This window comes from Thamnophis sirtalis, unplaced genomic scaffold, assembly GCF_051295495.1.
Source record: "Thamnophis sirtalis isolate CommonGarterSnake01/CBP01778 unplaced genomic scaffold, rThaSir2_p1.2 scaffold_5, whole genome shotgun sequence".
Lineage (NCBI taxonomy): Eukaryota > Metazoa > Chordata > Lepidosauria > Squamata > Natricidae > Thamnophis > Thamnophis sirtalis.
Genome location: NW_028261385.1, coordinates 16,723,273 through 16,741,108, shown reverse-complemented (window position 1 = coordinate 16,741,108; position 17,836 = coordinate 16,723,273). Strand labels below are relative to the sequence as shown.

General features: G+C 39.4%; 1 protein-coding gene across 2 annotated transcripts in view; it reads right to left on the bottom strand.

Annotated features, from left to right (window-relative positions):
* The window catches only part of WDR7 (WD repeat domain 7), a 239,759-nt gene that overhangs the window by 158,178 nt on the left and 63,745 nt on the right, over positions 1 to 17,836 (bottom strand). For both annotated transcript variants that reach the window (XM_087715346.1, XM_087715347.1), the window contains one exon: positions 16,561 to 16,684. In XM_087715346.1, coding sequence (XP_087571472.1) covers positions 16,561 to 16,684 — 124 coding nt within the window. The remainder of the gene's footprint in view (positions 1 to 16,560; positions 16,685 to 17,836) is intronic.

The window sequence follows — 17,836 nt, the reverse complement described above, 5'->3', positions numbered from 1 at the left end:
TCACCAAACATCAATTCCATCAACCAATCAAGATATGACAACACAGCCAACCAATCCATTTAAAGCAACAAAGCTAACATTCCACACCCCTATGTTTATAGAAAAACGTCAGCTTCGATCCTGCTTTGCTCGCATAAGCATGAAGCCAAAGGCACCAGCCTGAAAATGACGAGTGTGACCTCGTCGAAACATCGGCAAGATACTGTCAATCTTACATGGGAAAAGGCTTGAATACGCCAAGACCTGTATACCTATACCCGTGAAAATCTATGAAAACAAATATATATATATGCAGGTCTTGGCGTATTTGGGTACAATGCAAAGGCTCAGGATGTTACAATGAAGTCAACCTCTCAGGATGTTGCAGCACAGGACTAAGGATATCACTTCACTACATCTCAGAATGTCATCACACAGCCTATTACACAGGTCGTTACAACACAAAACACAAGCTAGTACCTCAGCAACACAGGATGTTATGAAACAGCCGACTAATCTGCATACATCAACTCCATCAACTAATCAAGATGTAACAACACAGCCAGCCAACCCGCTTACAGCAACAAAGCCAGCACTCCACACACCCCCACCAATATTTATAGAAAGACGGCAGCTCCGATCACATTTTGCTCGCACAAGTACAAAGCCGAAGGCACCAGCCTGAAAATGGCGAGTAGGACCTCGTCGAAACGTCACCAAGATACTCTCAATCTTACACAGGAAAAGACCCGAATACTGCACACCTGTACCCATGAAAATCTACGAACATATTCAGTTTAGAACACATTGTTTGTATCCGCATAGCCACAGATTGGTCAGTTAATTCTGTCTTTCTGGGTTTGCACAATAATCCATTACAGGTAGTCTTTGACTTACAACCACTCGTTTAATGACCGTTTGGAATTACAATGGCACTGGAAAAAGGGACTAATTGGTTTTTCACATTTATGACTGCTGCAACAACTCCATGTTCATATGATCAAAATCCATACATTGGCTCATATTTATGATGATTGAAGTGTCCCAACCATCTGTGACTATCTGACAAGCAAAGCCAATTGGGAAGCAGATTCACTTAATAACTATGTTACTGACTTAACAAATGTAGTGATTCACTTAATGACCGAGGCAAGAAAGTTTATAAAAATGGTATGCCGCTCTTTCAACAACTTTCTTGATTTGCAATGAAAATTTTTGGATCAATCGTGGTCGTAAGACAAAGACTACCTGTATTATAGCTAAATTTGCATAACTTGCTAGGCCAAGGTTCAAAATGCTGGGTGTCCTAGGGAAGTAGGAAATATGAATTCTCAGCAATACCCTTTCTATGTGGAAAATTTTAAGAGCTAAAGTGTTAGTTATCTACAGGATATGTAAAGTGGGAAAGGCTATGGTGAGCTAAAATCTGTCTGGCCTGTTTGTGGATGGTTGCATTCCTAATGCCAGCTGCTATGAAACTAGGGCATATTTTAAAATACTGTTCCCAATCGCTAACTAAGGTAAATCTAATAAATCAATACTTGACTTAGAATTAAGGTTCACTGAAATATTTCGGCCAGCTTTCAGAAATGACCAAATTAGTCAGTCTTTCCTAGGTTAATTGTCAAGTGAGAGGAAAATCCCGGTGTTTCTGAGGCTGCCAACAATTTGTTTATTTTCTGTTCCTTTGCAAACCGAACAGCAGTAAAAAGCACCATAAAAATAAATGTATAGTAGATTAAGCATGCAATTTTAAGGATGCAAATACTAGCGCTTTCAAATCCAGTTTGACACCCCTGCTATAGAGCAGGGGTGTCAAACTGGATTTGTTCAAGGGACGGATCAGCATTGTAGTTCTCCGCGGGCTAGCTGATGGGAGTGGGGAGATGGGATGGACACCTCCTGCAGCACTTTGGTGCCAAAACAAGGCATGCCCCCCCGTACCCCATTTTGGCTGGCAAAGTGCTGCAGGAAGCCATTCAGGCTGAAAACGAGGCACAGGGGGCCTTGGGCACCCCCCTCCCCATTCTAGTTTGGCTGGCAGAGTGCCATCCAGGCCAAAAATGGGGTGTGGGGGGCCTCACGTGGCCCACACACATCCCTTTTTGGCTGCCAGAGGCAAAACAGGCTGGTCCTTTGCTATTTTCAGGCTGGCCCCACAGGCCAGATTTAAGCACCCTGCGGGCCACATGTGGGCTGTGGGCCTTGAGTTTGACACCCCTGCTATAGAGGATGCTGTCACAAATGTGACTGCAGTGTTAAGGCCAGAAAGGATAATGAAATGGACAAGTCCTAGCATCAGAAAGCTGAGGAACACCCCCCCCCCCCGGCCTTTATATTAAAACTTCACAGTATGCATAACCCGATCTGAAATCCAGATTGCCAACAAGGCTCTATTTTTCCTCAATAGTAGTGGATTTTTCCTTTGTAAAAAGATGAACAACTATCGAAAACCACAATGGAAACAAAGCACTTTCATCTCTTGGACAAAACAAGATTATGTTATATGGAAATCTTGAAGGTGGGAAGTTTAAACAAAAATCAATCATCAAGACACTAAAAGCTTCATAGAACTTCACTCAATAAAATTACTAGGTATTTGAACTGTCTATTCTGGAGTACACTTTCATTTTAGTACATGATGTAGCACGGAGATGTACACATTCAGACGTAGCAGTGAGCTTGATGAGGACTGTTTCCACAATTACAGCATTCACAATACTGGTATCCAATGGTTTTGATTACCAATTAATATCTTGCATTTAATAACCCAAAGGTGCTTTTTCAAGAGACAACTGGACTTTCTGGTTTTTCTTTGAAGATGTTTCGCATCTTATCCAAGAATCTTCTTCAGCTTTGACTGGATGGTGGGGGATGGAAGGATTTATACTTGAAGAAGCTTCTTGGATGAGAAGCGAAACATCTTCAACGAAAAACCAGAAAGTCCAATTGCTTCTTGAAAAAGCACCTTTGGGACAGCCATGATCTGAACGATTGAGAATCTCCATAGACATCTTGGTAAGATTATCACTCCCTGTTGTCGAGCAAAACCAAGCATTTAATAGTGAGTGCAATACCATCTGCATGAATCATACAAGTGGCAAGAAAATAGCAGCAGTCAGGCATAAAACAGGTTATGTGGACAGTAAACACAGGGTCAATCAAAATGGACTCAAATGTCTATACACCAATGTACAGAGTATGAGGAATAAACAGAGTAAATTAGAAATTCAAGTAAATGAGGGAAAATATGATATAGTTACCATTACAGAAACTTGGTGGGATGAAACCCACAAATGGAACATACAGCTAGAAGGATTTAAATTATTTAAAAGAAATAGACCAAATAAAAGAGGAGGTGGAGTTGCACTATATATATAAGAAATAACTACATCTCTACAGAAATAGAGCACAACAATGATGAGAACTATCTTGAATGCATTTGGGTCAATATTAAAAGTTGGGGGGGAATGACATTGCCATAGATCTATGCTACAGGCCACCCAACCAAGCAGAGGAAGCAGATGAACTTTTTGCTAGTCAGCTAACTAAGATATGTAGGAAGCACACCACAATAGTAGTGGGAGATTTTAACTACCCTGACATCAACTGGGAAACAAACTCTGCACCAAGTGGAAGATCCAACAGGTTCCTAACAAACCTAGCAGACAACTTTGTTTCCCAAAAAATAGAGAAGGGAACAAGGGGATCAGCCATATTGGACTTAATTCTCACCAACAGAAAGGAAATGATAGAAGGTGTTGAAGCCACAGGAACCCTGAGGGCAAGTGACCATGCAATATTGGAATTCAACATTATGCAAACACAAGTAGTAGAACAAAGTCAAACTAGAGTCTTGGACTTTAAGAGAGCTAATTTCGATAAACTTAGAGAGAGCTTGGGAAGAATTCCATGGATGAGAATCCTCAAGGGGAAAAAAACTCAAGAAGCTTGGGAAATTTTGAAAAATGAGATTACAAAAGCCCAGTCTAACACAATACCAATGAAGAAGAAAAATAACAGCTCCCAAAAGAAACCAGAATGGCTGCATAAAGAACTCTCTGACAAATTGAAAGACAAAAAAGATAAGTATAAAAAGTGGAAAGAGGGGGACATAACTAAGGCAGAATATCAACAAATAGCCCGAACCTGTAAAGATGAAGTGAGGAAAGCTAAGGCTCACAATGAGGAAAGGCTTGCCACAAAAGTAAAAAATAACAAAAAAAGCTTCTTCCAACATGTTAAAAACAAGAAAAAAGTTAAGGAAACAATTGGTCCAAACATATGAAGAACAGTTGCAGGAACTGGGTATGTCTAGTTTAATGAAAAGAAGGACTAGGGGAGACATGATAGCAGTGTTCCAATAACTCAGGGGTTGCCACAAAGACAAGGGAGTCAAACTATTCTCCAAGGCACCTGAGGGTAGAACGAGAAGCAATGGGTGGAAACTAATCTAGAAGAGAAGCAACTTAGAACTGAGGAGAAATTTTTTGACAGTTAGAACAATTAATCAGTGGAAAAGCTTGCCTCCAGAAGTTGTGAATGCCCCAACACTGGAAGTCTTTAAGATGTTGGATAGCCATTTGTCTGAAATGGTATAAGGTTCCTGCCTAGGCAGGGGTTGGACTAGAAGACCTCCAAGGTCCCTTCCAACTCTGCTATTGTATTGTATTTAAGTTATCTATGACAATTAATATATTTTTTAAAATGTTTCATTGTATCTAGTGCAGTAGACAGCAAAACAGCATTTATATGTTCACTGGACCAAGAAAGGTGGATGAGAAATGGGGGCGGGGGAGGCGGGGGGAACCCATGTTTGTTCTGGTTTTTTAAACAAAAAGTCTGTTCCTTGTGAGAAGTATCAAAACCTTGGCAGATTTTTTCTTAGGCGACAAAGCATTTTAAGCAATTTCATTTCTTGGCAGTCTTTTGTTTTTGCTTTTTCAATGTCAAAGCTGGAAAATATTGCCGATCCAGGAACTAGTGATTGCGATGTTCATTTCTTTTCATTTTTCCAGTTTAAGTGTGACTTTTCATTATTTTAAAAACATATTTTATTTTTAATCTTTAAAAAGGCACTATGTCAAGAGAGTACATATGATGCTGCCAGAAGTAAACATACGCAGGAAGAAAGTGCAACAACCACACTTAGGAAATACACTTATAATCTAAATTTAATTTGGCTAGCCTGGAGGCATCTCATATTGGTTCATCTGGCTACATAACTAATCATAGCCAAAGGTTGCAAGTGTATTTATTCGCTCTTTTTTCTTTTTAAGTACAAAAAAGTAAAGACATGGTTCAGTTCCCTGAAGTTCAAGATAATTTTACAGAAACCACTTTACACAATCAATGCGAATATTAATGAGGAGGTAAGAGTAGAGCAGCTCTTCTGAAAAAAAAAAATCAAAAGAATTTTGTAAGAGATCCTCGACACACAGCACAAAAGGCAACAGCCAAGGAAAGGAATGGAGGGGAAACCCTACCAATAAAGATGAAATGTCCATTCTTCGGCCCACATCAGTTGTGTTAAAAAGAAAAGAAAATAAACAACTATGTGGAAACTGATTGCACTTGGCAAATTATACAACAGGAGAAACTGTAAATATTTTTTTCCCATAGATTTTCATAGATTGATAAAACAAAAGCAAACCCACAATAATAAAACCAAACAAGAGAAACACAGACTTCAACGGATCATTAGAACTGCAGAAAAAACAATTGCTACCAATCTGCCTTCTATTGAGGACCTGCATGAGTCAAAAAGAGGGCTGTGAAAATATATACAGACCCTTCACATCCTGGATATAAATTGTTTCAACTCCTACCCTCAAAACGACACCATAGGGCACCAAAACAACTAGACACAAGGACAGTTTTTCCCCAAATGCCATCACTCTGCTTAACAACAAATTCCCACAACACTATCAAATAATTTACTAAGACCGTATTACTATTATTCCTCTCTTCCTTACTAGTATCTATCTCTTCCCACTTATGACTATAACCATGTTGCTTGTATCTTTCAATTTATATTGTTTTTATTTGTTTCCTAATACGATTTGATAGCTTATTAGTAACCTTGACTATCACTAAGTGTTGCATCTTTTTATTCTTGATGAATGTATTTTAGTCTCCTTACGTACACTGACAGCATATGCACTAAAGACAAATTCCTTGTGTGTCCAATCACATTTGGCCAATAAAGAATTCTATCTATTCAGTAACTCTCAAAAATATTAAAAGTACATGAGAAGATGCATGGGATATATTTCCTGAGATGTGACATTTAGATAGTTGCCGATACTTTTCAAATATTCTGATGGATTCAGTGGTTTTTCTGATAAAAACCACCGCCCCAAAGGCTGTTGAATGAATGGCATGTAGGGCAAGTAAAAATAGCAGAGCAGGATGGAGCCCATTAAATGACTTGTGTGATGTGTTATCACCAGGGAGGTGGGTGGGGGGGTTGTTATCATTTTATTATATTATTTTATTAATTTATTATATGATTATTCTCTTTTATTAGTTGGTTGGTTGGTTTATTGGTTTTGTATGCCGCCCACTCCCGAAGGACTCCGGGCGGCTCACAATAAACAGGGGAGGGAATAAATAAGACAATACAAACAATTTTAAAATCCACAACAGTCATAATTAAGACGGGGCTGGGGGCTTTAACAGCCCCCAGCCTGCCGGATCAGCCAGGACTTAGTAACTTTACGGAAGGCCGGGAGGGTAGTAAGGGTCCGGATCTCCACGGGGAGCTCGTTTATTAATTTGATATATGAGGTTTTTATACTCTTGTAAGCCGCCCTGAGTCGCCATGTGCAAATAGGTGGCAATATAAATTTCCTAAAAGAAAATAAAAGTAAATGAATTTTCAGCCATAAGATTTAAAACATGATATATTTTGAGCATTAAACTCCACAACACCTCAGATAGAATTTGGAATAAGGTGGGAGGCTACATACATGTTTTTTTAAAATAAAATAAAATAAAATAAATATTGGATGAAAATTTCACTACAATGCACATACCATCACAAATTGTCGTCTGAGGTCTGTATAAGGATAACCATAGTAAACAAAAGCATTTTGGTTTATCAATCAAAATAGCAAACAAAAGCTTAATAACAATAACAACAACAACAATAGCGAAAGCCTGTGAAACCATCTGATGTGTATCTTTTCCTTTATCTTTTGCTTATTATAAGAACACGGGAAATGCATTTTGAATGTGTATTTCTAGGACAGCCCATCTGGTTCTACCATTCATCTTTCATTCAAGTCATAATCCTCTCAATGCTTCATCACAGCAGGCTATACGAAAAGTTAAAAAGAAAGTCTACAATTAGACAGAGTTTTAACTTCAACGTTCAGGAGTTAATTTGATTACAAATAGAGCTTTAACCATCTGCTTAGCAATGTATTTCAGAGGTCTAATAGAGCGTGAATATTCCCAAATAGAAAGAAAAAAACAATTGAAGTGACTGGAAAGGAAAGTTTAAAAATGAGATGTTAGTACCACACAAATAGTAAACAAAACAAAAGAAAAAACAACCATGGAAATATGATTAAATGAAGAGTTTATCTGGGAGATTTGCCTTCCCAACACTATTGAATCGTTTAAAAATAAATTAAGCACAAGGATAGGGCAATGACCTGCAAGGTACTTCTGACTTAGTGTGGTGCGATTGGTAGGCTATAGACCCGTGATGGTGAACCTATGGCACACATGCCGAAATGGCATGCAGAGCCATTTTTCCAGGCATGCGAACCGTCACCCGTTGCTCTTCTGGATTGCGGTGCGCCGGCCAGCTGGTCTTCATACATGCGGGAGCACCGGAAATTGGAAGAATTGCTGCCTGGTGCTCATGTGTGCATCAGGAAGATGATCTTCTGGTTTCTGGCACACCCATGCGCACTGGCCAGCTGGTCTTCAGGTGCACATATGCGGCAGAATCTGGAGGACCAGGTGGCTAGTGCGCATGTGCGCAGAAACCAAAAGATCATCTTCCCAGCACGCACATATGCACCGGGCGGCTGCTCTTCTGGTTTCTATCATGCATGCGCGTACACTCCCGTTTTGGCACTCCATGCCCAATACTGTTGTAGACTAACAGTCTGAGTTCTAGTCTTCCCTTAAAGATGGAAGCCAAGTGGATGATTTTAAATCAATTATTTTCAATCAGCAGAACAGATCTCGTAGTGCTGCTCTTGTGGGCAAATAGGAGAAGGAAACACTATGCATGCCACCTTGAATTCTAGAAAACAAAGGAAACATACCCATCAAATAAAGAAAGAAAAGTTAGAAGTATTGCTGAATCACAACAGTGAAAGGAGCAGCCAAAACTAAAGAATGAACTTTCAAATGGAAAAATCAAAGTTATAAACAAGTGCTGTAGCTATAAATCCTTGGCAGCTCTTCTGAACATCCACTCATTTCTTAACGAAGTGTTTCAAAAATATTTTTTGCAACTATAGATGGCTTCATCAAAAATTGGAAAGTACTGTATGAAAACCACTTACTTATTTTTCCCTACTTTTAATCTTTAGAGCATGGGAGTTCAAATTTTTTGGACAGTAAGATTAAAGATTATAATTGTATTTGGATAATTACCAGTAGAGGGATTCAGCCGGTTCGCATCGGTTCAGGCAAACTAGTTATTAAATTACTCCCGCTATCAAAGTAGATCTTGGATGCTGCCAGCCACTCTGTTTCTCATTTCTCCATTGCAGCACAGCGCCCAGGATCTACTTTGATAGGCAAGGTGGGGTGGGGTGGGGGAGGAGGTCAACTGGTTCACCCAGGATCAGGTTGGCCTTCACAGGAGACTCATCCCACATGTGCAGCAGAGCTGGAGCACCGGGATGGGCCATGCTTCCCACAACAGCCAACCTGATCATGGGCGAAGTGGTTGTTAAATTATTTGAATCCCACCACTAGTAATTACCCATCCTCTCCATTTTTGAGGCTTGTCAGCCTACAATTTGCACCAAAAATCTAATTCAAAATGATGTATGATATCAAAGGAACCAACTGGCAGTGAATACAAAAAAATAGAATTGCAAGTGGCAAGTAGACTCTGGACTGGTCATCTAATTGATGATGAATGTGGACAGGCAGGGACTGAGATGATGAAGAGGTCTTGAAGGTAAGGTTAAGGGGACTGCAGACTACTAGTATCCAGAGATATGTGAAACAGATAACTTCTTTCATCATTAGTCATGCTGCTCAAGCCAGCTAGATGTTCATTGAAACAAACATCTAAATGGTCATAGGATCCACTTTCTTGTTCTATATAAAATAATTAGCATATATGCACATCACTGTTATTTGGTTTCAAATTTACATAATGCTAACGATTTTCTCAGCGATGCCAGTTGTAATTTCCTCAGAATGTATCCTGAACTTTCTGGATTTACATCTTGCTCCGCTTCTCTGATATACATCCTTTCTACAGTGTTAGAACCTACATTCAAAAGGGTTCCATGGATGATTCCAGACAGACTATATTCTTAGAATGACACAGCAGAGATGTCTGACAGAGGACAAGTTGTTCATGGCTATACCATGGACGAAATGGGATGCCTTTCCGATCTCAATGTCATACGTTGAGACTTTCGTTGAGAACCCAACTGAGTCCCTTTATAGCCCTTTTGCACCATATTGTAACATGCTTCAATTCACATGCTCTAGTGCTCCACAGCTATTACAGTAGGCTCTTTAGCAGGCAGGATCATGTGGGGTGTGGGGTGTGGGGGACCTCCAAAAATCAATCAAAATCATAACATTCTAGAAAGAATCATAAACTGCTTGTTCAGGAATGAAAAGATGACAAACTGCACTGAAACAGTGCTATGAAACACAGAAATTATAGTTTGTGATGTCATGCATCTTTATACCAGTATTCTACATCAATAACAGTTGATGTATATTTTTTTCATACATTTATAGTTTAAGAAAAGTGAGTTTTGAACTAATTAAGGAAGTAATCAATGGTCTAATCATAATATATAATAGTGATTTTAGGAAATTAATGTGTCAAAGAAAATATGGAGATGATTTGAATGAGACTATATAATTACCACAATAAATGTGAAATAAATCGAGAGGGAGGGAGGGAGGGAGGGAGGAAAGGAAGGAAGGAAGGAAGGAAGGAAGGAAGGAAGGAAGGAAGGAAGGAAGGAAGGAAGGACATATTAAAAATAAATAAATAAAAATAAAAAAACTCAAATACAATTTCTATTCCTGCATTCAAATGTCCAGCATTCAAATGCATCCTTATACTATATGCTGCAATGGAGATATTTACTATTTACTTACTTTTTAAGAACTTAAACTAAAGGTTTTTCATCTAATATCCAGTGAAGTCAACATGAACTATGCTAAAAGTTTTTTACAAGATAAAATAAGAGGTATAAATAAAAATACCGGTTATAACAAAAGCGTTTGCAAGACAAATATGAGCTTAAAATAATGGTTGTGTATGGCATTTTATACTTAAGATAATGGGCATGTTCATTTCTTGGATGATTGTGAATGCCACGTTCACAGCTCTGTGAAGGAATAGTAACCCAACCCACAGCCATTTTGTGAGGTTTTCACAGCCCATTTTATGCAAAGTTCTAAAATTAAAAAGTTAGACAGAGACAATCCACATTATCACTGGATTAGAATATTTGTGATACGATCCACACAATAAAAGGTAACATGTACCACAATCTCATAACTACTAAAATAACATTCGTACAGGACTTAGTGATGATATGTATCTACAAGGTCACCTGTTCCAAGGGTCCATCTATTAAGGGCCAACAGAAAAGGCATGTTACAGGTTCCTTCTATCAGGAGGTACCCTAAGACAATTTCTTATTCTCTCTTTATCGGAGTTTCTCAACCATGGCAACTTTAAGCCATGTGGACTTCAACATGCTAATTGGGGGATTCTGTTCGCTCACGGTTCTTGAGGAATTCCTGGCTTAAAGTTGCCAAGGTTGAGAAACACTGCTCTATATATACATGCATGAGGTATAGGGGAGAAGTGGGCTTCACACAAAGAAAGTACAAAAACATTCCAACCTCAAAATGGACAAATCTGAGTTCTGTCAGTTATCTGATGTCCCCAAAAAAGCATTCAGAAAATATTCCTGGACATCTGGAATTGACCTATTTCATGATTGGCCCATTTCTGAACCACCTCTTTTGGGGGCAGAATAATCCTCCTGGTCTATAGTCCAAATTACAGGTAATCCAATGGTGGGATTCAGCCAGTTCACACCACTTCGGAAGAACTGGTTGTTACGTTTCTGAGCAGTTTGGTGAACTGGCTGTTGGAAGAAACCATTAGGGTAGAACCGGTTGTTAAATTATTTGAATCCCACCACTGAGGTAATCTATGAAGGAAGATTTAATATACATACTATAATGTGAATCTCTGTTTAATGGTATCCTTATTTCTATAATTTAAACACTAGATGGTTATTTGAAACAGTCCAAATGACAGAATGGGAAGGATGCTCTTTATAAATTGCAATTAGAATTCTGAGCAGTTTTTATTGCATCGGTAACCTGGAGTTCTAAAATATTTTTATTGCATCGGTAACCTGGAGCTATAAAAATATTTTGGAAAACTGAAACTTCTTACTGACAAGGGATATTCCTAGAAGAGTTTAATTAAACTGGTTTTTGAAGATTATGCATCTGGATTCAGCAACACTGAAATTGTTGATGGCACCTTAGGGCTAATGATATTAGTGAGCATTATGGTAATAAATGAGTGATATTAGTTGTTCTGAATGGTATGGTATTGATTTGTGCCATTCATCTTCTTCTGATTTGCTGAAGAACTGAGCTTTTTATAACGCTAATGGAAATTAAGAGCTTTACAAACACAGCACATGAATACATGGGCATATCTTAGCAACCAAGCACTTAGGAAGCACTGAAATATAAATATACATGTATTCATTCCTTCACTATGTGAAGGCTCATACCTCCCTCCTTCCATCCCTGTGTGTGTGTGTGTGTGTGTATTTATATATGTTAGTCCTATAATTAAACTCTTTAGGCTGCTAACACAATTAAAGCAGTTTAAAAATGTCAACAATCAAATAACTAACATCTGCTGCAGTGCTAATAGTCCGGATCAAAACAATCTGTAAAAGTAGGTAATACAATTGGAAAATTATATGAGTAGGTTAAGTCTTTAAAAATAACATTAAAATATTGGCATGGCATGAAAGTACTATAGCATACAGATATTACATGATTCTCCTTAGGGCAAAGTCTGTCATAGACAAAGTGCCATCATGGAAAAAAACTTTGTTACTTAGAAGTTGCATGTTATTATTTATGTCTAATCCCAGTTAGCAGAGCTAAAGTCTATATCAGTTGATGTTGCTAAAATGATGTCTCTAATGTAATAGTCTTTGTTTTATTTTTGTAAACTGCCCAGAGTCACCAAGAATGACTTGAGTGGCCATTTAAATATTCTCAAAAAACAAACAAACAATCCACCAGAGTGACTTCAGCGACCATAATAATCCAAATGTTATAAATAAGGTTGTAAATAACTAAATTAAGCCTAACAGTAAAAGTTTTCCTGTCCAGTTTTCTCTGATTCTAGGGGGCATTGCTAATCTCCATTTCTTGATCAAAGGAGTCAGCGTTGTCTGAAGACATTTTCTGTGGTCATGTGACCCCCCCCCTACTTTTATACCAAAGGAACTTGGAATGTTTCCCACCAAATGGTACCTATTAATCTACTCGCATTTGCATGCTTTCAAACTGCTAGGTAGGCAGGAGCTGGGGCAAGAATGGGAGATCATTCCACTGTGCCCTCCCTACAAAATAACTCTACTTTTGTTAAAATAAAGCCATAATTTTGCTCACTGGCAAGAGATTCTTTTTTCTCTGTCTATAGCTGCCCTCATCTCTCCTGCTCATGTGTTCTACTGTATATACCTGTGACAGTGAACCTATGGCACATGTGCCACAGGTGGCACACAGAACCCTCTCTGCAGGCAAGCAAGCCATTTGTCAGGCACACCTCCTCCAGCAACCAAGAAAGAAACCTCTCAACTCCCTTGTTTGTGGAATTAAAAGTACTTTTATTAGTTATGAAAAGACAGCAATGAAGTACTTTTAATTCCCCAAACAAGGGAGTTGAGAGGTTTCTTTCTTGGTTGCTGAAGGAGGCGTGCCTGACATTAAGCAAGGACTGAGGCAGAAAAGTGTGAAATCATACATATCAAACATTTTCTCAGCCCCCTCCCTCCAACAACCCCCACCCCGTTGCCCAATCTGCAACTCCCTTAGGTGTCATGTGGGTTGCATCTTCAAGAAGCATCATCAGGTTGGTATGCAGGACGGTTGGCCATGACCAGGTCCAAACATCAGCCATCAGCATGCGCAGAAGATGTTGAAGACAAAACTCCCTTTTTAACTAAACCTCCTGTAGCAATTATTCCCATCCCAAATACCATGCCCTCCCCCCGTTTCCATGGCAGCCGAAAGCAAGCAAGCGAAACTGAGGCTGACACCGTTGCTCCAGCTCAACTGTTCCCTTGTGGCCCAGCAGGAGCCATTGGAGCTGCAAACAGATTCCGATAGCGAGGGGCCCTATGTGGAAGATGCGGAGGACCCTGGACAGGGTTCCGACTCCGAGCAGGGACCAGAGAGGCTGGTTGGCCACTAGAAGGGCTTGAGGCATGGAGCAACGGTGAAAGCCAAAGGGAGTGTGCCCATGATGTCAGGCCTTGGAGCAGTGGGGAGGAGATAAGGGAGTCGGTCGCAGATGCCAGGCAAAGGCGGGCAGATAAATGCTGAGAGCAACTACGCAGATACAGAAGATAATTGGACCCAGGTGGTTGTAATTAGGCCCTTCCCAAGAGAGTATATAAGGAGAGACTTTGGGAGGAGGCTGTTTGCAGGATTCAACTGATATACCAACTCTGGAGAAGTTCTCGGGTGTATTTCTTATCTTGGAAGTCTGGATTACTGCCAAAGTCTTGTCAGTGTGTTAATTTACTGTGAATAAATTGTCTAGCAGTAATCTTTGTATCGGAGTGCCTTGGCGTACGGAGTGGGGGTGGGATATGCATGTGGATGCCTGGGAGGCTGGGAATCACGCAAGTATGCACAGGGGGGGCGCCACGCACAGGTGGTGTCACACACACATTGCACTACAGGTGTGGCTACGCTGTCGGGCACAGACACACTTTTGGCACGCGACAACAACAAAGGTTAGCCATCACTGATCTAGCCTAACTACTAAAATGGTTGTTCTATGCTTCATGAAATAATGAATAATTTGGTATAGAGAGCTTTCCTCCATTTTTATTAATTATATCTTGCGGTTAATAATGTAGGGCTCGTCTTATATTGCTTTATGGGTTAAGGAGCTGATTTTGTTTTCCCTGAGCATAGTTAAGATCAGCTACGATTTTCAGACCTAAATTGTAAAACCAAATGAAAATTACAGCTTTTACTCTCCATCTTCTAACTGCATCAGAGGAGGGCGAAATATATGCCTGACGCTCAAGGTGACTCCTTCCTATCATGGACAGGTTATCATGGTAGCTGATGCAGCCGCCCTTTGCATCAAACCGAATACCAAGGAATATTGAGGGTTATTTTGAGAACAGCTCAGAATGATGTTATATAAATCTAAATTATATAAGTCATTTAGACTTAACAAGATCATGATACATCTTTCAAAGAAAATCAATTCAAATTTAAACACATAAAGCAGTCTGGACAAAAAAGGAAATTAAACAGATTCCAACCCAGCCCAAAAAAAAGGGGGGGACACAAGATAAATTAACTGGAACGGTCTCATAGAAGTATTCCTTTATGAGTTGTAAGGTGTGAGGTAGATGAAAGGTTTCGTGTCCAAGGTTAATTCACAAAGTTGACTTGATTCAGAATAAATGACAGGACATAGCCATGGAATTGCCATTGGGGTACTAGTCAATCTGATCTCAACTTGCAATCTTTCCCGGCTCTGAACTGACAGACAGCGAAGGAAAAGATGATCTTATCTATAAAAAAAAGAACCCTTCATGTCTAAAAGGACAATTGAGATAGGAAGCTCCAAGAGCATACCATATTCTTGCAAAGCAAGACAAGAATGCAGAGGTTTATTAGAAAAGCAGTGTCACAAAGACAAGCCAGTATCTGCATGCATTGTATTCTTGAATTAGGGCCAATAAATAAAATGTCTGTTAAAAGGTAAAAGTTTCCCTCACGAATATGTGCTAGTCGTTCCCAAATCTAGGGGGCAGGGCTCATCTCCATTTCAAAGCTGAAGAGCCAGCGCTATCTGAAGACGTCTCCGTGGTCATGTGGCCGGCACAACTAAACACCAAAGGTGCATGGAACGCTGTTACCTTCCCACCAAAGGTGGTTCCTATTTTTCTCATTGCATTTTTACATGTTTTCGAACTGCTAGGTTGGCAGAAGCTAGGACAAGCAACAGGAACTCACTCCATTATGCAGTGCAAGGGATTCGAACCACCAAACTGCTGACCTTTCTGATCGACAAGCTACTGAGTCTTAGCCACTGAGCCACCGCGTCCCAATGATGTCTGTTAGATACATATTAAAAAAGCACAAACTCTGACCAGTTTTAGTGCACTCACCGAAGACGTAGTATGGAAATGAAAATGGGCAATTTTGAAAGCTGCTAGAATATTCTTAAAAAGAGATTCTGAAATACGCTATGTGAAACCATGGTTTCATTGGCCATTGAGTGGAAATACTGTTGGATGTGAAAATTCATGAAATCCAAATATACATAATTCATACAAGTGACAAGCAACATGAGTTGCGTCCACTTACTTCTATGGTACAATTGTGTAATTATGCAGATGGCATGAATTGATATGCCAGTTGTTTGGCTGGTTTCCAAAAAAGAAGGGGGAGTTTTGTCTATTGTTTGGGAGCAAGAATCCAAAATACATTTTTATTCATTGCATTCTTTGGTTTCCTGAATTGAAGTTTTAATATATAGAGTTTAACGGATCCCTTTTAGGATACTAAGTAAGTTCCAACTGGTATTTATTACTTTCTTGAAATATTGCTGAAATTTGACATTATGCGTAACCAATGGTGTTTTTTTTTTTAATGTACACATTTAAAGAGATTTTGAATGGTTTTTTTAAGAGGATGCTGAACCATAAGAAGTATCTGTATTTTAAAATATTATTCTGACTGTACGCATACACACATACTATTTGGGACATGCTATTTCCCAAAGAAATGTTTCCAAAACTGCCTTAAAAGGTAGTCTGGAATAGTTCTGTTTAAACCAGGGCTCTCCAACCTTGGCAACTGTAAGTCTGGTGGACTTCAACTCCCAGAATGGCTGGGGAATTCTGGGAGTTGAAGTCTGCCAGACTTAAAGCTACCAAGGTTGGAGAGCCCTGGTTTAAAACATTTCTGATCTCTCCTCACCTTTTTGCATTTCATGACCTATTCAAGTTCACCTAAACTGCATAAATTCTTCTTTTTTCTGCTTCTATTACTTCATGTCACACAGCAACTAACAAGCAAATGCAAAAAAAAAAAAATGCTCACGTGATATAACACTGTCCATATACTGAGGTAAATAAGGAGCCCAGGTATCAATGGTTTCCTTCCTGCCCGCCTGTTCAATTCTCCTCAGCTCTGCCAAGAGTAAGGCTTGTGCAGCTTCTCTTACCTGAAAATCCAAACAGAACAGGCATTGGTTCAGTTAAAGCGCTGAAATAATTGTAGGGGGGAAAAGGCGCAACACAGGGAGGCAGCTAAAAAATAAACATTAATAGTAACTAACCAGAGGGAGTATAGTAGCACTTTTCCCGTCCTATAAAGTGTAAGTTTTTATGAGCTGTTCATGTCTTTTAAGGACATTGGTGGGGTGAAAAAGGTGTTAATGGACTCCTGGGTTGTAGTTATTTTTTCTGTTTTTTTTTTTTTTTTTTTTTTGTAGACAAAGCTCTTCTGCAAATGCAGTAGCACCTGGACTTATATACCCCTCCATACTGCTTCACAGCCCACTCTAAGCGGGGCCATGACATTTCGCCATGGCCAACTCACCACAGCCAACTTGCTGCGGCCAATTCTCCATGGGACAATTTGCCACCACGGCCAACTAGACGGGACAACTTACTGCAGAGCAAGAGTTACACTAATCCGAAAGAAATGCTGAAATAAAACCATTAAAGGAACAATGCAAAATTAGGACAGAATGAAATGTGAACGACAAAAATTCAAATATTTTTATTTATTTATTTTAAATAATTAAATCGAATTGTTAAATTCTCCTGCAGCGAGTTGGTCATGGTGAGTTGGTTGCGGTAAGTTGGCTGTGACACGTTATTCCATCTCTAAGAGATTTACAGATTCAACATATTGCCTCAACAATCTGGGTCCTCATTTTACTGACCTCAGAAAGATGGAAGACTGGGAAGACAACTTTGAGCCGGTTAGGATCGAACTGCTGGCAGTCGGCAGAGTTCGCCTGCAATACTGTATTTTAACCACTGCGCCACCAAGGGTCTTACTAACAACTAACCTGAGAGCCAAGCTGTGCTGTATTTGATAAGATATATAAAATTAAAAGATTCTTCATAAAATTGAGCATTGGAGGAATACGACATTTTGCTACTTCCCCGTTACGGTTGAGATGCTGGGGGAAGAACCACATGGACACAAAACACCAATACTTTTTTAAATAGCAAAAATATTTCCCATTATCATGCTGCCATTTTACCCATGGGGCATGATGGCAGGAGTAACCAAAAGGTTTTGGGTTTGTTGTTTTTTTGAATAATCAAGACTACTTATTTCTGTTGAGATCAGCTTTTGCCGA